The following is a 24,821-nucleotide window of genomic DNA, read 5'->3' as shown; positions in this document are numbered from 1 at the left end:
CTGAATTGGTTTCAGCACACAAATCACGCTTTCATGAGACACCTGCCACTGAGAAAGATGACTGAGACTGTATATACATATATTGTCATAGAAGTGTGTTTATTTACATTGTTTATTTACATTTGTGTCTTTACATTTGTTTTGTATTTTTAGAAAATTGCACGTCAAAAAGAAATTCACAGTAAAGCTTTTGATTTTTAAAATTCTAAAACAATTGCAGTGCATCATTTGACTCTTTGAAACCAGCATATTGTCCACTTGGTGATGGATATGTTCTTCTTATTAGCGCCACCACGCAGGAGGGAAGAACTCTTCTGTTGCCAGGACCAAGCGTCTGTCCTTTCAGAGCCCATTCCATTATGATGCGATAGGCGACCAGCCTGTACTGTCTGAAATGCAAACAGAAAATAAGTTTATGCACATTAGATATATGAAGTGTGTCAACATTGAGTAAACTGCATAGTTATTATGGTTGTATATAAACACATTTTGTTTAATTGACAACACAGCAGTTTGTCAGGAAGGTATCTTTATTTATGCACCAGCATTTCAGGCTACTGTGAAATAGGTATCCTTATGTGTTTTTATACATCTCAGAGAAAATGTCCTTTATGAGTACACTTTGGGCCACGGCGACATAACCCTTAGAGCTCTCTTGACATAATATGCATAAGGTAGGCCTTGCTTTATGATTGAAGGGCATTCATGAGTAGGCTGATATTGAGACACAGTGATGCTCAGAAGTAAATTTTGCTTCAAGTATGATGATGAAATGAACATAAATTACTTTAGGGATGCACTACATTATGTATTTATATTTATAAGTGCCACCCATGACATGGTATGTATAAAACTATAATTAGATTCATTCGATGTTGGATGTGATGACTGTAGGTCGCACTAGCCTACTGCATGGCTCAGACTAATACAATATAACGCCATAGAAGCAAGCAGCTTTGTAAAAAGTAGAAGTTATCTTACTATTTTATTGACAACACCCATACTATCACGTTGTTACAACTACAATACCAAGCTGCTGGTGTTGTAATAACATTTGTAAGAGTACTTCTACTTTATACAACTCGGTGTAGGCTACAATTGAGCACTTGTAGGCCTACTGTAGGGTATAAGGCAATAGCATCAAAATAACAGCATGTAGACAAAAACTCACTCTGCAGACAACTGGCCATCGGGTCCAGCAGGTTTGGGGCGCTTTTTCCAGTTTATTTTCGGGATGTGGAAAAAAGTCTCGAGGACACCAGCATTCAGGATTGCAGGCAAGTCGTTGTTATTGGTGATGCAGACAGCTGCTGATGCGCCAGCCTCCTCGTCAATGGAAAGGTCCTGCATGCGAGGCATTACGAGGTCCCATTCATGGCAACAGTAGCACTCAACCTCGGTCTGCATAACTTCGCACTTGTTGTACGTACACCACCTTGTATCAGTCACTCGAGGTCTCGCAGCTGCGGCCCCGATTTCACGTTCCACATCTCTGCTCGCCATCTCTCTCTCTCTCTCTGCCCGTTCTACCTCCATCTGATAGAGTTCTGCATCCGTATATTCGGGTTCATACAGATATCCTTCTGGTTGTGTGCTGAAATCATATTCTTCGTCGCTGCTGTAGTCAGACATGGTGTAACTAGCTTTCCAAACGCTAAACTGTGAACGAAACACCTGGCTTAGCTACCTGTCACTTATAGTGGCTCCTGCGCGCATTGATCGCAATTGGGATAAAGTTAGACCCAAACGATTACGAGGTGTGACGTTTTGTGGTTGACGTCTTTTGTTATGCAAATAAATCACTGATTCGAATGAGTGCTGTTTTGAGAGGAAAAACATGTGCCTTATCTGGCCCTAGGAAACCTACCGGAACTACTTTCGCACTGACCACAACTGGCCAGATCTCGGCTCAGAGGACACTTTGGGGGCGAAGTCAGTGTGAGAGCACGAGACTGTAGATGTTGATGCCATACAGATTAATGTGTAAAATGCCGAACTATCCCTTTAATCAACTAAAGTAAACTTGGCTGGAGCTCTCCCTTACTGTACCACACTCCATGTCACATCAGTATTCCTCATTCTCATTCCACTCCTAAACGTCCAATTAATACCAGATCTGCCATGTGTGACTCTGACACTGGTTGTGTGTCTCCCTTGCTGTGAGTATCAATTTGTCTTTGTATGTAGCTGCACTCCCTCATCCCATGAAGCACTACTAAATCAGCCAAAAACTACCCAGGAGAACAGTAAATTCTCAGTATTCAAACAGCATCCGCATCATACCCTAACACGTGTCCCATTTGTTCTGGTTTTCACACATGATGTCTGTGTTTCGAAAATTTACTGCAGTGAGGGCTCGCGTTTGAAAGTTAAATGCTAATAAGGTCAACCAGATCATATTCTGCTGTTAGAGCATTTGGCTTTGAAAGGAAAAACGGCCTTCATTTCACACTTCCGTAAACAGTTCCTTTTGACAAGACTCAGAGACGTGGAGTGTTTCTGCTGGAAAGACATGCATGCAAAACGTGCAGTGGCAAAAGTGAAGAATGTCTACCAGTATAACCCGAAACAATGAGCTATAAATGCTAGCATGCTCCATAGAGCTGAGGGGAACTATAGAGTCAGATGATGATCCTCTTTGGGTTTTGTCACCCCATTACACATTATACATAATCAATTAATCAATTTAAAAATATTATTTACAGCAGCATTAAATAGATATCATGGATATCATGTTCCACTTGACACTTTCTGTGACATGCACATGTCTTTAAGGAAATCAAAGAATCTCTATGTTCCTGTGTCTAGTGGGAGCCATAAGAAACATCCCATCATATAGAGTTGTTTCCTGTTCTGACAGGATACCACAGCCAAAGAAGGGAAATCTAACACCCACCTACAAATAACACTGAGTCAGACATGGTAAGAGGAGCCCCTGACATCTGGATGTATGTGTGCGGTGTATGTGTTTTGGGCCTGTGTGGGAGACGCCTGCCATATGCTTGATGCGCCAGTGCAGAACTGTGAGTTGCAGCAAGTAAAAACAGACATTTTAGTACAGGTAATTATGGATCCTGTGTTGAGGCTCGATGTATCAATTCATGAGACAACCAAATCAAGCTTTACCTGCTTCTTTGTATAAATTGGTAAACTACAAAGAAATAAGTCCAAGCATATCAACATATACAGTATATACAGTACTGAAACCTCAATCTACAGAGATATACTTATTGGACTGCTTTTCCATTACTGATTAGTCTTGAGGGTTTAGAGAAATGTTTCAAAGTTTTTGAGAAGTGCATGTAGTCAGACATGTATTCATGTATTCTTGTCCTCAAATGTCAAACTGCTGCTTTAATTTATATGGAACTTCCTATATAAACTAAACCAGTCAGGTTCTGTTGCCCCAACAGATGCACTGCCGTTCTTAAACTGACATGTCGCTCATGTAGGGGCAGCAGAAACACATACACTTGAGTGAACACACAAGGATTCATAAATGTATTTCAGGAATTATATAAATCACTCTTTCCACATATTTTTTAAATGCATATAAAATAGTTGTTCTATATAAATGTAAAACAAATCCACATATAAAAAATATCTCCTATGCACACACAAATATTCCTTCCATTCATCCATCCATTTTCTTCTGTTTATCCGGGGCCAGGTCGCGGGGGCAGCAGTCTAAGCAGGGATGCCCAGACTTCCCTCTACCCAGACACTTCCTCCAGCTCTTCCGGGGGGACCCCGAGGCGTTCCCAGGCCAGCCGAGTTACATAGTCCCTCCAGCATGTCCTGGCTCTTCCCCGGGGCCTCTTCCCGGTGGGGCATGCCCGGAACACCCTCCCAGGAAGGTGTCCAGGAGGCATCAAATAAAGATGCCCGAGCCACCTCAGCTGGATCCTCTCGACGTGGAGGAGCAGCGGCTCTACTCTGAGCTCCTCCCAAGTGACAGAGCTCCTCACCCTATCTCTAAAGGGGCACCCCGGCACCCTGCGGAGGAAACTCGTTTCAGCCGCTTGTATCCAAGATCTCGTTCTTTCGGTCATGACCCAAAGTTCATGACCATAGGTGAGGGTAGGAAGGTAGATTGACTGGTAAATCAACGACCGCATTACTGCAGCTGCCATGACTAAATATGTTTGACTTAAGAATTCTTGCGAAGTAAGGGATGTGGTGTTTAATACTAGCGTTAACTAAGAAGTTATCTGTTTAATTCTAAAAGACAACCAAGGATCATCCATTACTTAGCTAGCTAGCTAATGCATTCATAACTCAAACATACTCAAGTTACAGTTATTCCCCTACTTGTGGCGGTAAGTAGAAACTAGTTACTAGTCAAATTAAAATAAAAAAATAGCAATTACGAAATGAGCTCATTACTCCTCCTACTTACCAGGTTATGATCTAATGTCACCAGACTTTATTGTGACTTAATGTGAGCTTGTTTTCATCATAGTGATTGCAATGTTTCTAATAAAAATTGAAGAATCTTGGGTGCATCAAATATAATTATTCATTAAGTAGTGTAACAAATCTTGGTTAACATGTACTGCCAGCATCTTGTGAGTGTTGGTCAACTAAATCCTACTGTCTAACCATGACAATACAAGATTGCCTTGAGATAGGAATGGTAGTCATCGCTGCCCTTTAGTGGTCAGGAGCATTAATAGCTCCTATAACTCTTGTCCCACACTGTGCCACAGCAATACTAAAATAATATGGCTCTGTGTGCATTAATAAGAGCACTGAAGTAGACAATTAAAAGTAACAAAACCCCTTACGTTCCCTGGTAACTATTACTTTTATAAACTGTAATTGGTAAAGTAACTCAATTACTTTTGAGAGAAGTAACTAGCCGCACTGTGCACGACAGGAGATCACTTATTTATCACGTTGAGATTGAACTACGGGTGGATATAATGCTATAGAGATGGGATTTATGGCTCTTTGAGGGGAGCTGGATCTTGGTGAGCTGTTCCTTTCAAAGAGCCGTTCAAAAAACTGGCTCCTTTGGCTCATTTTTATATTTATTAAGTTTTAAGAAGGCAGTCTGGCCTTAACTCGTTTTATCTTGGAAATAACCACTGGGAGGAATTAATTTAGATGTCCCACCAATATGAGTTGGAATTATTCTGAAATATTGATTATAATGTGATTTGACATGTGTGGATTAGATTTTAAAGTCTGATCTGGATTAATTGTAAATATTCCACAGGGTGGCGCCATATCACTCTGCTTTGACAGTTTTTTTTTTTTATTTTGTTACTGGCGTACTCACATGAAGGCAGCATGCACAAGGTGGTGTGATGCTATTTGCATATCTAATAAGCACTCCTCCCCATGTAACTGGGGAAAAAAAACAACGGTTCCCAGCTGCGACTCGGTTCCCATCATTCATGTTAATGAGCCATTCAAAAGAACCAGTTCGTTCGTGAACGTCTCAACACTATAATGCTACATGATCACATACACTTGAATCTACGCTATGGCTGGCTGATGCAGAAGATGCCATCTGATTGGCTACAGATAACTGCCTGTTGAAAAAAATGCACTTGTGATTTGAGCCACCTCAGGGGAGTCTCAAAAAAACCCACACACAAATGCAGTGAAGTTCACGCATGACAAGCAGTTTGTAAATGCAGGTTGCAACCGTTTGGTTACAAATGTAAGGTAGTGTATCAGAGAACTGTAAGAGTAAACCAAAGCAAAAAAGGTGTGAGTTGGAAAAGAGAAACAATGAGTAGATCTTTTCACAAAACGCGCACAGAAAAATATTTAATCTTCTAGTTTCTTTCAGATTAATTTTCACGCTAGTAATCGCTACTTAATGAACAACGCAATGCAAAATAACACCACACACTTAATACGCTATGTCACTTTCCCTACACTATGCCGTGGGCATTACTTGAAGATTCTACGTGCTCAAAATGTTTTCACTCCTCTCATTCTACTCACCGGTCCAATGCACAACTGAACACTCACCACACCTCCTGCAGCTGGATCCTCACTGCATGACAAGTGGCCTTAGTGTGCAGAGTGACTGGATATTGACAGTTAATACTGTTCAGTATGTGCTCATACTCAAACTCTGGTGTCATATTGTAGTCTCTTTGAACTGCTCTTGGCATATTTGCACTACGTGTCAAGCTAGAGTAATATAATGACACTATATGTTGTCATGACTACAAATAAACTCACTTTATTTCACTGTACCTTAAAAACATAGTGAAATAAAGTGCTCTTCTCGTGATGCCAGGCCTCTGCTGGTGATTGCTCAATAAGGTCAAAGAGACTCTCTAAGTTTCTCTCTCTCAGTGTGCCTGCCAGTCTCTCTCTCCCTCACTCTATGACTCAGTCATATTCACATCACTCTACATAATGCATTACAGCACATAGGTCCCCCAAGGCCTTTCATTATGTAAACCTGTTGCAAAAGGAACCAAAACAGCACTTTTACAAGATCCATCAAAACAGGAGCAAGCATGTGTTAGAGTGGTTTGTGATGTACTGCTGGGCAAATGACAATGAAGTCTGAACACAATTACACTTAGGCTACTTTCAAAGTACACATCAAACGCTTTTTTTTAGCACTTGGAAAGCTGATGTGAAAACTATCTGGGAAGGTAAGGTGCACACCAGAATCAGCAAATGTACATAGGAATGAAATTGCTCCTTCCTCTTTGGGTGAAAATAATAAAATTCACCTCTGTAGGGCATCATTGGAGCAAACTAACAGGGAGTACCCCTTTCTCCAAAAGCTCTCAAAGTGAAGCCCAAGGTTATCAGGCCCTACTTTGTCGTTGTGTGCATTAGCAAAACAGCCACAGTACATAAAGCAGGATACGAAGGGCATCAGAGGGTGACATCTGCAAATAACACTGCACAGAAGACACAAGAGGCAAGCTGGCCTTAGGAGGACGGCCCACTCCCATCCTGTTCTACTGTCAGTCATCACCTGCCTGCTACTTCTGCAGCTTGCTTGCTATCTGAGAATAGAAAGCACCATTCCAGCTGCAAAAATGTTCTTTCACTAATGTCTTTGAGTTTGACTTCATGGTTCCTCAACAAAAGAGAGACTGTGATATTTTACCTTTTCATATTAGAGATTGGCCAGCAAGTGAATCTTTTATTAAATTAATATATGTCCTCTGGAGTAAATCAAAAGACACACAAAAGTCTTACCTTGTTATACTGATAAATATCTACTATAACTTTTCTTAAGACGTACCATAGTGCATATGGACTTCAAGTATTCATAACTCACCACTTGCATTCTTCCCACAGATCAGGTGTTGCCAGGACAACAAAGACCCCCATATCTCTGCATCACTGTTGACAGCTTGTTCCAAAGTCCCCACAGTGAACTTTGGGATTCCGTTATCCCGCTCCAGCAGAGCACTGCGCAGCACCCGCGCGTACACCTCGCGAAAGAGGCTCTCCATGCACGCAGCCAGGTAGATTGCAGCGTGCTCCTGGATCCTGACGGCAACCCTGCTCTCGACCATCCATCTGAAGAACTTCCCCACGTTGAAGATGAGACCGCAGCGCATCGACTTACCGCGGCTGAACTTGTCTTCCTCCGTGCTCATGTTGTACAGGGACACGGCACTGAGGGCCGCTCTGATGCAGTTCATCGAGACGGTCCACGACAGGACGATCTTAATGGCACTTTGAATCTCATATTTGGTGCATTTGGCGTAGCGCAGACTCAGGCGCTGCGCTTCCTTGGCGACCCTGACCAGGGCCCGGCTCACCATGACCGAGAGCCTGAGCAGTACGTCCTGCGGTGGGGTCGGCAGGCTCATCTCCTCGTCCCTACTCAGTGCGCTCGCCACTTCCCCGAGGTTCCAAGGCACATCCTCAAGCTCGGGTAGTTCAGCGCACTGCCCAGTGCTCTCCAGGATCTCGGCGTCTTCGACCAAGACTGTGTTGACAGTGTCCAGACTGTTGTGTCGACTGTGCATCGAGTCGGTTAAATGCCAGTTATTCCCTCCATGTGCCTCTGAGCAGCACAGTGACGCACTGGAAGATCTGAAGGAGTCGGCGGCTCCACCATAACCCGAGTCCAGCGTCAAATCCTCCAGGGTCCTCGCTACGGTCTTGCTGCTCCTAGCCATAACTGTACTTCATACTGTAAATGAGAGCTTGGGAGAGTGGAGGGAAATATTCAAGGCAGTGGAGTTGGGATGCGCACACGCCTTTTCAACCTCTCTTTATAAATAGTATTATTTTTAAAGGAAAAGTCAGTCCAAGGCTGTCGTATAAAGTTAAAGAGGAGTATCGTCCTACGGCGCATCCACAGTCTCACAGAGCTGGACCAGCGAAGTGCCTGACAGATGGAGGCGGGGCGGTGCAGAACGACAACAGTCGTCAGCCAATGAAACCTCGGGATGAAGCAGCAAGCATTTCAATTGGATCGCTTCACAGGATCAATAAAAAAGTCCCCATAATAAACCACGACAAAACTGGTAAAAGGCGTTGTAGACATTTAGAACAGTGTTTCTTTAATTCTTACTCTCTATACACCAGTTTGGGGAAGACTTCATTTTTCAAACTTTGGAATATCTTAAATGCAGAAATACTGTCAAATGTTATATGTCAAACAAAGAAAATGCACTGAATAATAAATCCCATAGTGTAGAAGTGGCTGATTTGTGTAGAGGACAAGTCCTCCAGAGGAATCAGCCTTTTCAGAAATTTTCCGAGGGCCCATGTCTGATCGTAACATGACTCAAGGCCATTAATAATAGATTGCATCTATAATGTATCCTTCTCTGTTCCTCTGGAGGAGAACTCAATGAAAAGAACTGAATTACTTTCAAGGTCATTAGCTGGGATCACTAACAGGGCCTCGAACCTTGACTATTTTTTCATGGACTCTGTGGAATCTGAATGAACCATAGTTCACCTTAAATGAAAGCAATGATGCCATGATTTATTTTTTTTAATGTAGAAACATTTTTTATTCTCAAACAACAGCTATGACGTATTTGATTTAGGTGTACTGAGAATAATATTAGTGCAAATGACTGTTAAATGTCCACAAGGCTGAAAAAAATCTAATCTGAAGTAATAATCTGAGTAAAATCCCATTAAATTGAGATTTCTAACAGATCTGTGACTGCTGTAAGATGTAGACAGACTGTAGCTTCTGCATTTGACAGAAGGTTGGATGTCTCTCTGGAGCAACAGTGGAGCAACTCTGGTGTTGTGCAATAGAACTTCAGTTTATTTATCAGGGGAAATTGATTTGTGATACAGAATTTCAACGAATATAAAAAAAAATGCATACAATGTTTAAGAGGGGTCTCTCTCTGCTCTGAGTGTGAAAAGTGTACAGACTATGCTTATTCATTACTTCAAGGTCTACAGGAAGGTACAGAACAGTACAGAGAAGAATGCAGTAGGATGACAGAGGTCAAAACACACCAGACAATAGAGGTGAGTGGGGTCAGATATCAGTATCCATGAGAAATCTTGAGTACTGGGATGGTCATGCCTGACTACCTCCAAGTAACCATGTCCTCTATCACTGGGTATTCTCATACACAAAAGGAGAAAGACGTGGCTTCATAACAGTAGTGTCCTCTTTATACTGGTTCAGGAAGACAGGCAGAGAGATTGATTGATTTTAATCATGTTAATTTATCCCAGTAACCTCACTAAGTGCTCTATGACAGCAGACAATGTTGCTTGCTTTAATCAAACTTAGTTTAGAAGGGGCAGTATGACGGAGGAAGCACAGCTCACAATGTGATTAAAAACGGTGATTTTGTGGCAAAAGCCTTTTTCTTGTTAAAATCCATCGGGAGCCCAAACACAAGCCAAATGACATGTTAAGACACATAACTGGCCTGGCTTTAAGAAGGATAATGTTTGTCCAACAGTCTGTTGGTTGGTCCACCTCTCTAGTCCACACTGATATATCTCAATATGGGTATGGATGTGGTGCCCAGAGGATGTATCTGACTTTGGTGATCCCCTGACCTGTCCTTTAGCGCCATCAGCAGTTGTGATTTTTCAGTTACCTCAGGATCTTCTTGAGTGCTTGGTGCAAACGTTTATGTAGTCATTCATTTCACTTAACATTAATTTCAATAACTCTGGCAATCCCTTAACCATCTAGTTACATGCCACCATCAGACCAAACTTTAAATTTGCCCAGTATTTTGGTTTTAGGACCAAATACCTGCAAGACTAATGAAATTCCTATAGCCTCAGCAACTGTATGTTTAGTGCTAATTATATTAACATGCTAACAAACTAAACTGAGGTAGTGAACATGGTAGACATTATATGTTGCAGGCTACCTGCTACACATCATCATGTTAACATTGTAATTGTGAGCATGACATTAACATTTAGCTAAAAGAGCTGCTGACTGAGTGGCTAGCATGACTGTAAATCTACACTATATACACTACAATACATTGTGCGTGTGTGTGTGTGTGTGTGTGTGTGTGTGTGTGTGAGAGAGAGAGAGAGAGAGAGAGAGAGAGAGAATAATGTGTGAGTGATGACTATGATGATATGAACACATGTACTTTATTTTACACAGCATAGTGCGACTTGTTTGACAGTCAACCTGGGACATTGACTGAACACATACTGAACAGCATAGCTGCAACAAACTCTTTGTGTCATTGTATCGCAGGCAATCATTGGCTAAAGCTGTAGCTCCTCTCATCATAGCAAGGAAAAAGCTTGGAAAATATGATGAAAAAAGATTTCATGCCTTTCAAAAATGATACCCAGTTAAGACTGCCATCTAGAGTTCACTTGAAAAACTATGTGCAATTGAATGTTTTCTACTGCAGAGGCCTATTATTCCCCTGTGACGCTGGCTTTATCTTACAAGAACAAATATTACTTCTGGTTCACGAGTGTACCAGGCATAACAATTTATACACAATCTGGAATGTGATGTTTAGGTGTGTGTTAGCTCAGTGTAGACCAATATGACGTGTGGAAGATAGAACGATTTAGACATTGCTGCTGACTGAAAACCGTTTTCTTCAGAACTTAATGTTATTTTCCTCAGATGTGTTCATTTCATTCTTCCTACTAATTCATACAAGTTGTTCTGTTTCCATGCGTCTGCTGTGGTCACCTGCTGTCCACTCATGCAGCCACCGCTGGTCAGGAGACTTACTCTGTGGATAAATAAATGGAGTGAGGTTAAGAACAGACAAACCCTTACCTCTACCCTAACGAATATTGCTGACTGGGTGAAAGTGTATGTGGTGCTTGAATGTGAATGGCCTATATTGTTACCAAAACAACATAAGAGGACATCTTTGTTGTTTTTAGGAACCTCCTCATCTCTCTCTAACCAGCCAATGATAAATAAAGAAGGAAAGGTTCAGGAAAGGCCTGTGACTGCATGACAGTCCATCTCTGGGGAACTGTATCCAGGAAGGGGACACCGTGGCCAGAACTTGCAAGATGTGAGTGCGAGAGGGAGTGATAGGAAGGTGGAGTGTGTAGATTATGTACCATCATTGGACCTCGACCCACCTTCGACCAAAAACAAATTTGTTTTCCTTCTCAGTTGTGGTGTAGGGGTTGCATCACAAGAGCAGCAATTCATACCCTGAATCAAAGTACAGCTTGTTGTCTGTTGTATAATCATTACTGATAACCACCCGGGCCAGTTCCAAATAGTTGTAGTAGAAAACCCAGGACAAGATATTTTGTCAGTTTATTCAAATTTCACAAAGGGTACACAGAATTTACTGATCAGTATTCATGTTTATAACACAACAGGATCCTTTCCTTCAGCCATACCATTGTCAGCAAGACCACCACTTTTTAGACAGGAGCATATGGTTCATCTAAGGCTTTAAACACATCAACCTCACAGTTTGGTGGGAAAGTAGCAGATTTTGTAACTAATCACTGGTTCTTATGAATTTGAAACTTGATTCTTGAAAAAAAGGTCCATTGATAGAATTATAAAACCCTAATATTCTATGCCTAATATTTAATAAGTGTAATACACTTTCAGTTCCATGGCCTCTCTGCAGTTGAACCTTATGATTATATATATTATTACAACTGTTTGTATTGTGGGTATTGTTATTATTATCATAGTATTAGTATTAGCAATTCTAGTATTCTGTTATTCTTTTTACTTAATGTAGAATGTTGCAAAACAGATATATTTTTATATAGATGGCTGCTATTTATTGCAGCATAATACACATAGTTTACATATTTACATTCACATATTTTGTATTGTTTATTATTTATGGTTGATTTATATTGTAGTACAGTGTACATATCTTTCTCTCTTTTTTAGGTATTCTTAAAGATATTTCTTATTTCTATGTCATTAGTTGTTTTACAATGGGAGCAACTGCAACTGACCCAATTTTGCCTCGGTGATCAGTGATTGATTGTGTTTCTGACGTGGTCTTAGTTTTGCTGCTTTGCAGTACCCGTCACCGCCCCTACGTGACGCTGTAGGGCACAACACAACACAGACCAACAGTAGAAGAAAAAATCTGTACCATAAAGGTAAGTCATTTTCAAAGATGTCGGTATAATGTTACTAGCTGACCTGCTCACATATTTGCGTACCTCTGTCAGCAGTAACTGCTGGTAATCATGTTATATCACCGGTTTAAATCACATGCTGTCCCGAGATGCCAGTGGTGTGGCGGTACTGCTCTTGTCTCCTCTATAGTTCGCAAGCGAAATACGTGCATAAATACGCAGCTAATTCAAGAACATTTTTATTTTGTTATTATTATTATTATTGTTTAAATCTTAAATGCATCTACTTATCCGCATAACCGCTGGAAGGATGCGCACATTTATTTACTCATGCTCAGCACGATACTTTGAATGTGTTATCCGATTGTGATTGACTAATTTTCAGTACATTAATGAGTTAGCTCATGCTTTTCCACTTTCTCCTGTAAAACACTGAACATTGTGAACAACATTATCTTCTGTACAAGAATCTCCGTGTGTTATGAAGGCGAGGCTGTGACGAGTGACTTTACGAAAACTACTGAGAACGGACAGTCAATTACAAAGTGGTTTAAGGAGATTCGCTCACTTTTTGTATACAATAGTTAAGTCAGTTTAAAATAGTATAGGTATGAGTATTAAGGTTTTTTTTTTTTCTGGTGGAAAATTCCGAATGAGGGTACGTTTCTGTTGATATTCATACTGTCAGAAGCTCATATAAGTAACGCTGTTGTGTTTGTTTGCATTTACTCGGTAGTAAGTAGTTATATGTTACTTGCCTTTGGTTGTCACCATTGCAGTGTCTTCTCCTCTCAACCCCTTAGGTGACCAGCCTCAAGACTTTGCACCAATGTTGCGCTTGATCGTAACATCCCTGTGCCTCCGGTGCCAACATGTCACAGCTTCACCTTTAAATCTCAGGCCATTTGCAACCCTGAGCCCAGGAGAGAACCAGCAGACAGTTGAGGATCTCTATGACCTCTCTGTTGACATCCAGAAAGTCCGGAAATTTAAGGGCTGGGTCCTGCATCAGAGCCCAGCCTATACTAAAGATGTAGCTGACCTGCTGAAGGCCATGGGAGCCTCGGGCTCTGTTGTTGCCCGGATCCTAGAAGTTCACCCTGAGGCAGTCCTCTGTCACCCAGAGCAGATGCAGGCTCAGAGAAAGCTGTGGATGTCTGTGTGCCCAAACGAGAAGGAGCTGGTTGGTATCATTGAGAAATTCCCGGCCTCCTTCTTCACCTCCACCAGCCACCATGACAACCAGCGGAACAACTTGGCTTACTTCCAGAGCTTAAACCTCAACAAGCGGATCGTAACCAAACTCATGGCTAGTGCTCCTCAAAGCTTCAGCCAGCCACTAGAACAGAATAAGGTGATGGTGCGCACCCTCCAGCAGGCCTACCAGGATCTTGGGGGAGAGGAGGCCAACATGAAGACCTGGCTTCAGAAGCTACTGAGTCAGAACCCCTTTGTCCTCCTCAAGTCTCCTGAGGTGCTGAGGCAGAACCTGCTGTTCCTGAAAGACCAGGGCTTTAGCGCAGCAGAGCTCCTTCACCTCATCTCCAAACTCAGGGGCTTTGTCACTGAGCTCAACCCAGACAGCATGCATCGTACCCTGGCATACTCTCAGGACGCCATGGGCTGCTCCAAGGCAGAGCTGCGGGACATCATCCTCAACTGCCCGGCTCTGCTTTACTACCCTGAAGCTATTCTGGCTGAACGCATTAAGAGCCTCCTTAGCGCCAGGATCAGCATGTCTCAAATCATAGAGACTCCAACCGTTTTGGAACTTACCATGCAGATAGTGATTTATCGCATCCAGCGACTGAAGGCACACGGTTATGATGTAAGGACAGGTAGTCTGGAGGTCCTGAATGGCACTAAAAAGGACTTTGAGATGAGCTGTGGAAAGCTACTGCTACGTGGAGAGAGACCAATTTTTAACCCTGTTGCCCCTTTAAAAGGAGGTGACTGACAGGGGTTGTATGGATGCAAGTGAATTAAAGCTGGAACTGGATGCATACTGTTCCTGTGATCATTTATATCTATAAAATTAGACATTAGACATGAATCGCAGCATACTTTTATTGCAGGAGTAAGTTTATCTGGTAAGAGGTGAGGGTATAACAACTCCTGAAACAAACGTAACAGCTTCTTAATGTGTCTATCTTTGAAGTAGTCTGTTGTCAAATAAAGAATTTATCTCATTTAGGAGTTCTCTAATCATAATAACTTCTCATAAAACACCTTATAACATAACTTTAATAACGTGCTGACTTGTCTATCAAATGTATTAGAAAGTATAACTGAGGACAAACAAGACTGTTGTGTTGATGTTCACCTTAGGGATGAAATCTTAGCTGTGTCTGAGTTTATGGTATACTGTATTATCCTTTCAAAAGCACCCACATAACATTCCTGTCATTTGCTTCCACTTGGAAGTGGGTTATTTGAATGCACTCTTCAATATTTGTTCAAAGACAAGTTTCAGTTTGTTCATGCCAAATAGATTTTCCATTGTGTTTGACTTTGTTAATAAGGTTTTTATGTGAGTCATATGGAGGCAGAAAAAAATCATCAGTAATGACAACAAGCTGTACTTTGATACTATCAATAATATGATCCGTATAGTCTTACCTAGCATTGTTTAAACCAAGAGAGAGCATTTAAAAATGTCACCCCGTCTCATTTTGAAGATGCTTTAATGTTTCAAAGCCAACAAAAGCTGTTGAAACATGCTCTTTATTTGCCCTTTAATAATAGCGAGCTTCCCAGCTAAAGAAGACATGACTTTATGCCTCAAGGTTCCTTTGCTCTCATTATATGGGGATCACAACAGAGAGAGAGAGGACTTGAGTGTTCAAAGGGAGGAAGGAGAGGGGGGGGGTGGATGTCATATTGATGGACGTTCAAACCCTCACTTAATGGAGAGGCAAAATAAAGAATACATACATATAAAACTTTGAACTGCTCTTTAAGTGTTGCCGCTCACACTGTTTCACATTCTCTATGGATTGCAAAGCATATAGGACCATATTTAGACTAGCTGGAAGGCTCCATGACCACAACTGGGATTCCAAAAAGTCGGGATACTGTGTATAACATAAAGAAAACCAGAGTGCAATGATTTGCATATGAACTGTGTTTACCAACAACAGTTTTAAAAAGTGTTCCAGTGCCCATGTAGTAATTTCCTTCATACAGACAGTCATGAGTATTCATTGATGGTGTCTTGATTTTCTTTGTGCGTTTTCTACACCGTATCACCAGTGACTCTCTTGAATACGAGGCATTTGTACTTAATGCCGTTCTCCTCTTGAATTCCACTCGGTACATCAGGAAATCTTATTTGGAAACAAAACAAAACAGGTCAAAACATAAGAGTTAAATTGATAAACAATTTAATGATACTCTCAGAACATTATAGGAATAGAGCACTAATCATCATCAATGCCATGAGCTTTTATTGTGGAAGAAAACGTACTGACAGAAAACAAGTTGGTCTTGCCTTATGGACTCACTGTTTGTGTGTGTGTGTAATATTTTATTTACTCTTAAACACTTGTCCTGTTTTATCTTTATTGTCTTTTTTTACCTTTATATCTTTGCACACACTGTGGGACTGTATGGCAAAATCAACAATAAAGTTGACTTTGACTTCAGTTGACTTTGGTTCAGTCATTTATTGCCCGTAATGATAGAAAACTAAGATTAAGCCCAAAATAGGGTTAGAATCTACCTTTTTGTCAACATCATTTACAACTTCACTACTTAGTGCAACTGAAGTGACTTTACTCTTTCAAATAATATCACAACAAATAATCCTTTTGAACTATTTCAGGCCGTATGTGAGACCGTGTGATCTGGCCCATGAGGCAATTCATGAAAACAAAACAAGCAACTCAGAAATGAAAAAAAAATCCAAAGACTGTAACTACTTTTTTCAGTGCTGAAAGAAAAAAAAACATAATATAGTAGACTATATAGATAGTAGTCCTTCCAGGTGTATGCCTGTTCTGGTCATGGTCAGGGTGAACGTATCATATACATAGCGGTGACACTGATGTCACATTGACATGCATGGTAACTGTTAGGAAAAGAAAAGTAGATGCCGAATGTTGTGCAATGTTACGCTTTCAAAGAGGAATGGTTAAATGTTTTTTTTTTTTTGCTGAAGAAAAAGAAAAGCCTGTGTAACTAACTCCATATGTGGGACTGGGTCATCGTAATGATGAAAAAATTGAATTTCAGGCATCATCACAGCTCGAAACATGTTACACTGGATGAGTTACAAGGACAAATGTGCTTAGATAAAGTTATCACTCTACAGTGGAGTTTGAATGCAGCATTCACAAGACCACAATGGTATGCAGGCAAGTTTTGTGGTGAGTCAGCTAATAGCTTACAGATGAGGAGCTGCATTTTTCTACTCTGCAAGAACAAAAGCCTGCTATGACATCTGAGTATGCTTGTTAGTGTGTTGAACTCTTTCATTGGGCAAAAGGTTGCAGGACACGAAAAGTAAACAAAAGGAATTGAACATATTTTCTACCCCATTTAATGTGCGCTAATGAGCTGCAAAGCCACGATGAGCCCAAAGCTAGCTATAACAGCCTCCCTCTGCTTGAGTTCTCTGAACTGTACATACATCCTGAGGACTTTCCCATTTTGAGGAGACATGCCCTAAAGGCTGCATCTCTGTTTGGGACAACCTAACAATGTGTGCAGCATGTTTTAAACGTTAATGTTTTAACGTTTTCTTTAATCATTACACTGTTGTAAATGTTTAATACAGTTCAAGGACACACAATTGAACATCAGCAGGCTCTGATGTGGGGAAGGTCCAGGTCAGGGCAACCTGCACTCTAACGGTCTGAGGGTGAGATAAACACATACCTTTCTTGTACTTTAAATAGTCCTCTGTCGAAGTCAGGGAAGAAAACATCGCAGTCAAACTCTGCCATGATGTCCGTCAGGTAAATCAAGTCACACCATGGGTGCTTCAACGCATCCTGATCAACAAAGAAGAAGAAGAAACAAGAAGAACCAATATTCTGTCCCATTAACAGTATTAACAGCCTGGCTTTTCCATGTGTAGTTCAGCACAATATTAACACAGAAGGAACCTAAGCTGTACAAGACAATTTGCATATAAGTGGTTTTAAATGGCACAGAATATTTAACAGTTTCCTGCTGAACAACTCTGCTTGTGTGGGAGTATTTTAAAGTTAATCAACACTGAACTCCAAATTGCCTGCTCTGTCATTAGCTTGCCTGCTGTTTATAGTTTGAGATGGGTGTATATTTGTGCAAAAATTGTCAAAAAGGCCATGCACATCAGTAGGAAAGTTAAATTGATGTAAATCTGCACACACCCTCACTGTCCTGAAACTACCATGACAAAGGCCTATTGATTAAACATATTTGAGAAGCATGTGGATTAGATTGGTGAACTGATCGAGGGGGAGCTCTACAGGGGTCCACAGCTCATTTTTTCCAGTTTTGCTAGTTCACCTTGTAGACCTGCGTCCCACCAACACTCCAGATGGTCTCAATCAGGTCAGCAAGTGGGGGCCGTGCTCCCAGGCGGATGGCACTCTCAAAGTCTTGGCACAGGAAATGGGCGTGTTCTGGAACTGTGCTGTCAGAGGAAAAATGTCCAACAGAGAGAAAAGGATGAAGGACAATGAAAACCTAGAACTGGTTCTGGATAACCCCATATATCTTTCTCTCCTTGTTGATGGAGATGTTAGTGTGTGTGTGTGTGTGTGTATGATAGAGAACAGAGAGCACTCACTTCAGTTTCGTACTCAGCACCACATGCAGGACATTGGGCAGTGGTAATGGTATTTCTGGGCGGGACTGCCAGCACCGTTTGCCCCAGACTATCATGTTCATCTTGCCTGAAACAGATACAATAAAATATTTGACACTAAACTCCACATCTCGACTAATGCAGCTCTCACGCCTCTTCTTAGAGCACAATAGTAGGGTGATATGGACAAAATCTTCTATCACAGCACATCACATCAAAGAAAAGATTCTGTAAATCCAACACTGCCATCAATCAGTCCTATCAACTAACTTTTCCCATTTAATACACAGATGCAATAAAAAGGAAAGCTGCCTTGATATAACTATGTGGGAAAATCTGTAACTGTTGACACTTTTCTGTTTTACATTATATATCACCAAACTCTCCAGTAAGCTTATAGCCAATAACGCCTAAGTCATATACTTTACTTACTTTAATGAGACATTCTTCGATAAAATAATATTCTGTAAAGTTTTATCAAGTTGTTGTAAATACTTAGCAAAGTAAGGATATATCACTGTGGTATAAATACCAAAATACTGGTGTGATTTTGGCTGCAGCATTTGAAAATTTGTGCATGGTGGCTATATTATTAAGTAATATTACCTGGTCTCGACACCCTTGTGATAGTGTTGAGAAAGTACTGGAATTCAGATCTGTAAGAGTCACAGTTTTAACGTTAAATTAAGCAGAAAACAGTAAGCTGTTACATAGGTCATTAAATCAAAGTACTGCTGCTTGTAGTTTTCACCTGGAGCAAAGAATGTCCTGGTGGATGAGACCTATAATTACATAACACATCAAAGTTATCAATAGTAACCTCATCATACTGCTAGTACCTGGTATATCTTTGCAATTAGTGCTGCTATTACTGCCACTATAACTGACTTCTGAAGGTTTTTTGTATTGATCATTACATTACAAACTGAACATATGACATTTTTGATGACTTTTTTGTCACTTGTCAGTTAGAAATACAAAACATTTTGGGTGACTTCAGGTTATGTGAGGAATCAGATAAAGTAGGACAGGTAGTGATTTGATATGTGCAAACTCAACTGCCAATCACCAAAACTGATCTCTAATTTTTGCTACAACACTTCTTGCCAGTAACCAATGGTTTGGATTGGTCTGACGTCATCAGTTTGGGCGTGGTCTGTCTGTTTGTACAGCGCAAACATGGTTAGTTCAGTGGCATAACATTCTGTTTCTCAGTGATACAGCTGGTAATGGAACTGGAATTGGTAACAAACTGTATTACTGTTTGTCATTGTATATGTATGTTTTGGGCGTTTGTGGTGACAAAGTAAGCATTTATCATCCATAAATTTGGTATATTTATGGACCAACGAATTCATTAGAAATAATCCATAGTGGACTGTGGAAATAACTTTCATAGGCTTGCTAAACTTCTCAAAACTTTTCAAAGACTTTTGTAGAGGATGACATATAAGCTTATTGCTTCACAGGAAAAAAGCGATGCTGCTGAAGACTGAAATACAAATTTAGACTGACTCTCCTATTTTACACGTGTACATCTTCAGTATGCACTGATGAATTACATTTATGTATGTATGTATGTATGTATGTATGTATGTACCATATAGGACACAATCTTATGAAGCATCTAAAAGACCTCGTCACAAAAGGTTTAATTCTTACGGTAAACTCCAAGGCAATTTTCCGTCTTTCCCGATCCCCATGTCATTGCAAACCGCTGCGATGAGGCGCACAGGTTTCTTAAGCATTTCGCCGTGACTCGTTTCCATCTTCAATAGGTGGTCCCACAGCCAGGCAGACAGGAAGGAACAAGGTCTAACTTCGTCTGTGTAATGGAACAAAATGATGTTTGAACTCGGGTATCACCGGCCACTAGTCGGCAGCTGCGATTAGACACGTTGGAGTTTCACAGGATCCTCTGGATATGCCCCCCCCCCCGTCTACGCTGTCACAATGCTGCGTGATCACACAGCAACGTGACTCGCGGATGCGCACCAATTACACAATCGCTTACTTCCAGTAGTATTTTAATTCAGGCTTACTATACGTCAATATGAAGTTTACAAGGCGTGGTCAAGAAGGGAAAGCCCGCGGCAAAACCGCTAAGTATTTACACAAGGAAAACTTTTTCCTCATGAACGATGCCAATTCAAAAACACATACGAAAATCCAAAACATCAGAAACGTGCTGCAAATAAAAGACCGTCCCACAGAGAGCCGAAACAAATACATTAAAAGTAACCACGTTGCAGAAACAGAAACGATGCAAAGTCTGAAACACACAAACTCAGATAACAAACTGCATTTCCAGGTCACATAACGGAAGTACTCCGTGCCCGTCCCTGACGCGGGAAGAAAAGTGGAGTAAAGAGGTGACAAGATCTAAAAGGGTACGTGTTCTTTTTTATATTTGGCTTTAGTCTTTTACAATTTGATAACAAAGCAGTAGCAAGCAGCCTCTTCGTCCCACCTTTCTTCCCGCATCAAAAACAAACCGCCTCTCGCCTGGTCTCTCCTGTTCCACTTACAGCTCCCCCTAGAGGACTGGAGTACTTCCGCTGTCATCATTTACAACACTTTCCCGTTGTGTTAGTTTTGGATTTTCCTGTGTTTTTGAATCGGCCCCGTTTCTGAAGCTGCAGCACGTTTCTCCTAATATAAATGTTACAGCAGCAACAGGAAGACTCAAAATGAAGTGCTAACAAGACGAAAGATTGAAAAATCTGGTGTCATTACAGTGCAAATAAAATAGACAAATCAAGGTTCTACAACAATGAGAATTTACAATTTACAACCACACAGGAGACAAAAGCACATGCACTCACAGATGAATTTTGGAGTTTTGGTAGGACATTCTTTACAACAGGAGCTGTGAAATCCCAAGACCAAAATATACAAAAGTTGGAAATCAAAAACAAATATTTTCTTGGCCTTTAGTGCCGAACCTGACAGCCCCTCTTCTAATATTCTTTACTGCTGTACATCAGACCTTTGTGTCTTAAATAACAATTATTCATGACAGTGTGAATATCCTTGAAGTGAAATATTTAAGGGCTACAACTGTCTTTTATACATTCATCATCATCATCATCTTATGTCATCTTATGTGTGCTAATAGTGGGTGAGGGCTTCAGCTGTACACAGCTGGTTGTGTTATTTGTGCCCATCACTCAGATGGAAATCAGAGACCGAAGCAGACAGTATGTTACGGCTCAGGCAATGAGGACTGGAACCCAGATGCAGAGTGGAAAAGTAACAAGAAGGGGCCTGAAGGGGAATAATATACTAAGCAAAGTAACAACAAAAGATCAAGACAGAAAAAATACTTTGAATGAATAACTCAGGGAAATACACTGAAATACACAGAGCTGGTACATGGCTAGAAATCTTCCTCAGGAGCAAGACAGTACGTGCTACAAGCAGGAACAATCTGGCACCAGAGTGCTTGGACTGGGTTTAAGTAGCCAGCGCTACCCAGCGGGCAGAGGGGGAGAGAGAGAGAGAGTGAGAGAGAGAACACAGGATAACAGAACAGATCGGAACATGACACAGTAACAGCAAAACCTTTGGTTCACTATCTATGAGAACTGAACGTGCAGCTGATTGAATAACAGATGGAGAGATGGTGGGGGTGCAAACAGCAAATGGAGGTGCAAATAAGAACAATAGGAACAATAAGATGCAAAATAAGTACAATAAGGGTGCTAATAAGAACAATAGGAAGAACAAGAACAAGTAGACTGATGTTTTCAAACATTTTGTTAGCTAAGTATGGGTTACAATTTAGTCAACAGAGATGTTCATTACATAAAATAGTATTCTTAATTACACTCTGTATTAATGAAGACTAAATTCTATGATTAGGTCTGTCAATTTTACTGTCTATTCTATGGCCATTATTACCACATGTGCATTTTTATTTCATTCTCCTTCTTTTATATCAATCAATCAATCAATCACACCTAAAAAAAAAAAATAGTCATACCATGTATCAGGGTCAACCATGCCACCTCACTAAGGTAAATCTGTCCCTTCCTTGCTCAGATTTGCTCTGAGAATTTTCCTCAATCACTCCCAAGCTTGAACGGCCCCAGATATTTATACCACAGATCTGAATCTCTTAACTCACTCCACATTTCACACCAAAAACATATATTTATATATATATATATAAATATTTTTAAATTTCCCATTATCTATTGTAAACACCATATTTTGATGGTGTAAGCCCTGATGATGTTTACTGTATCTGTGAAATGCACAAGTTTATAGAGGAATGCTGCATATTATGACATGTTTTTGTTTTACAAAAAAAAATAATAATGTCACTACTTCTATTATGCCTTTATTCAACCAAGCTTGCCAATTCCAATCATTGTGCACATTTGACAAAGGGTACATGACACATTATGGCTGCACCTTGGTACAAAGAAGAAACCACTGAAAAGGAAAATAAATCCTGGCATGATTTTCCAGCAAAGCACCTGGACAGTGAGAGAAGACCAGGCTTTCAATTACTTGTGTACAAGATGTGTCACATTGATCACCATCATACTTTACCTGCATCTGTTTCTGTTGAAAAATGTTTCTCAGATTAGTGTTCATATTCAGCTAATTCAATGGTAAATCAGGCAACGTTAATGATAACTGTATTTGTTTCTTATTTTCTCGAAGGCTCGAGCCTCATGAAGGCTTCTGCACCTGGGCACACTGCTGTGGTCAGACCCTCTATCATATCCTGAAAAAAACAAGACGTACAAGTATAGATGCAGTCTGTGCCACTGAAACATGTACTAGACCAGTGTGTTCAACACAGAGACTTTTAAAAATAAATCTAAAACTCAAAAAGCTCTTCCAGGGAGGGTACCCAAAACAGTCTCTGCAAAGAGGTCCACAGCATCCATATGACTGATGAGTGCTTGTAAGTGAGAGGAGGGTGACCATCACTGAGTTCTATGATCCTTCAGGAATTGAAAATTTGAAATTCTTTTTTGAAATCATGGACGCTGCATCGTCCGGGCTAAAGGACCATCCAGCTTGTTATCAGTGCACAGTTCAGAAGCCAGCATCTGTGATGGTATGGGGGTGCATTAGCATGGCATGGGTAACCTGCACATTTGCGAGCACACCATTCATGCTGAACAATATATATAGGTTTTGGAGCAACATATACTATACCAGTATACTACATCTTTTTTAGGGAAGGCCTTGCATATTCCAGCAAGAACGCCAAACCACATTCTGCACATATTGCAACTGCACGGCTCCGTAGCAAAAGTCAGTTCTGCCTGCAGTCCCAACTAACTTAAGGTTATTACCAAAGTGAAATGTGTCTAGATAATATTTAACAAATATATTATAGGATCATCCTATAATTCTGCTATGTATTAATTTATAACACAAAAGAAAGGAAGAAAAGATAAATCGGCTCTCTAACAGGAGCTGGCTCCCACATTTCACTTAATGGGGTCAGCTCATAGAACCGACAATGTTCATGACCAACAAATGACAACTACACCATTACTGCTGCACCAACAAAAGAGCAATTTGAAAATGTCACTTTGGGCTCTGGGAAATTGTGTGAGCATTTTTCACAATTCTCTTCACACTCACCAATTCTCTTCACACTCACCAGTGAACATCCAGGGGGAGGACATTGAGACAGTGGACAGTTTTAGGAACCTGGGTGTTCACCTGAACAATAAACTGGACTGGTCCCACAACACTGACACCCTGTACAAGAGGGGGCAGAGCCACCTCCACCTCCTGAGGAGACTGAGGTCCTTCGGAGTGTGCAGACCCCTGCTCAGGACTTTTTATGACTCTGTGGTAGCCTCTGCTGTTGTCTGCTGGAACCCGGGCAGCACAGAGCGGAACAGGAAGAGACTAAACAAGCTGGTCAGGAGGACCAGCTCTGTCCTGGGCTGCCCAGAGGAGGTGGGTGAGAGGAGGCTGTTGGCCAAGCTCACAGCCATCATGGACAAAAGCTCTCACCCACTGCACCGGGCTGTAGAGGAGCTGAGCAGCTCTTTCAGTGGCCGACTGAGACTCCCTCAGTGCAGGAAGGAGCGCTACCGCAGGTCATTCATTCCCATCGCTGTCAGACTGTACAACTCCAATGTATAGTTATTATGTGCAATAACCTCTGTTCTTTTTTTGTTTTCTTAAACTTACCTATGTACACATAGGATAACTTATTATTATTATTTTTTTTTTTTTACTTTTTTGAAATTCTTTGTGTGGTTTGCACAGTTGTAATTTCTTGCTCCGTTTGTCCTTTATTGTTCTTGTTCTTCCTATTGTTCTTATTTGTTTATTTAAACTTAAAATTAAAATATGTAGTGGATAATGTATATAACTATACATTATCCTGCTTAGAACACGGCTAAAGCATTCAATAATTTGACACAAAATAGTAATTAAAACATATTTTATTGATTTACAATGAGCCTGCATAGCAACCGCCTCCTCCTGTGCGGAGGCCGGCAGGCAGGATAACTTATTTCTTTACAGTTATTTA

The 24,821-nt window shown here is 40.8% G+C and overlaps 3 protein-coding genes across 6 annotated transcripts in view; 1 reads left to right on the top strand and 2 right to left on the bottom strand.

The window, feature by feature from the left end:
• The window catches only part of btbd11b (BTB (POZ) domain containing 11b), a 66,146-nt gene extending 58,023 nt beyond the window's left edge, over positions 1–8,123 (bottom strand). The window contains exon 1 of the mRNA XM_041938799.1: positions 7,271–8,123. Coding sequence (XP_041794733.1) covers positions 7,271–8,123 — 853 coding nt within the window. The remainder of the gene's footprint in view (positions 1–7,270) is intronic.
• Positions 8,124–12,510: 4,387 nt separating this feature from the next.
• Positions 12,511–15,360, top strand: mterf2 (mitochondrial transcription termination factor 2). Its single transcript, XM_041939754.1, has 2 exons — positions 12,511–12,525; positions 13,308–15,360. Exon 2 carries the CDS (start codon positions 13,334–13,336, stop codon positions 14,459–14,461), a length of 1,128 nt encoding a protein of 375 aa, XP_041795688.1. The 5' UTR covers positions 12,511–12,525; positions 13,308–13,333; the 3' UTR covers positions 14,462–15,360.
• On the bottom strand, positions 14,472–20,735 carry zgc:153031. Of its 4 annotated transcripts, XM_041939758.1 has the most exons (8): positions 20,344–20,735; positions 19,964–20,126; positions 19,053–19,083; positions 18,908–18,957; positions 18,284–18,389; positions 18,001–18,127; positions 17,383–17,498; positions 14,472–15,830 (listed from the first exon to the last, which is right to left on the bottom strand). In XM_041939758.1, the coding sequence occupies exons 2-8, from the start codon at positions 20,007–20,009 to the stop codon at positions 15,740–15,742; spliced, it is 567 nt and encodes a 188-aa protein (XP_041795692.1). In that variant the 5' UTR covers positions 20,010–20,126; positions 20,344–20,735; the 3' UTR covers positions 14,472–15,739. The 4 variants fall into 4 exon arrangements, with proteins under 4 accessions (XP_041795692.1, XP_041795691.1, XP_041795690.1 ...); XM_041939757.1 differs by having other exon boundaries at positions 19,964–20,734; XM_041939756.1 differs by lacking the exon at positions 19,053–19,083 and having other exon boundaries at positions 14,476–15,830; positions 20,344–20,725.
• Positions 20,736–24,821: the final 4,086 nt, after the last annotated feature.

The sequence above is a fragment of the Chelmon rostratus genome, chromosome 6 (assembly GCF_017976325.1).
Source record: "Chelmon rostratus isolate fCheRos1 chromosome 6, fCheRos1.pri, whole genome shotgun sequence".
Classification (NCBI taxonomy): domain Eukaryota; kingdom Metazoa; phylum Chordata; class Actinopteri; order Chaetodontiformes; family Chaetodontidae; genus Chelmon; species Chelmon rostratus.
Note: the sequence above shows the minus strand (reverse complement) of the source record. Positions and strands in the feature narration are given on the sequence as shown.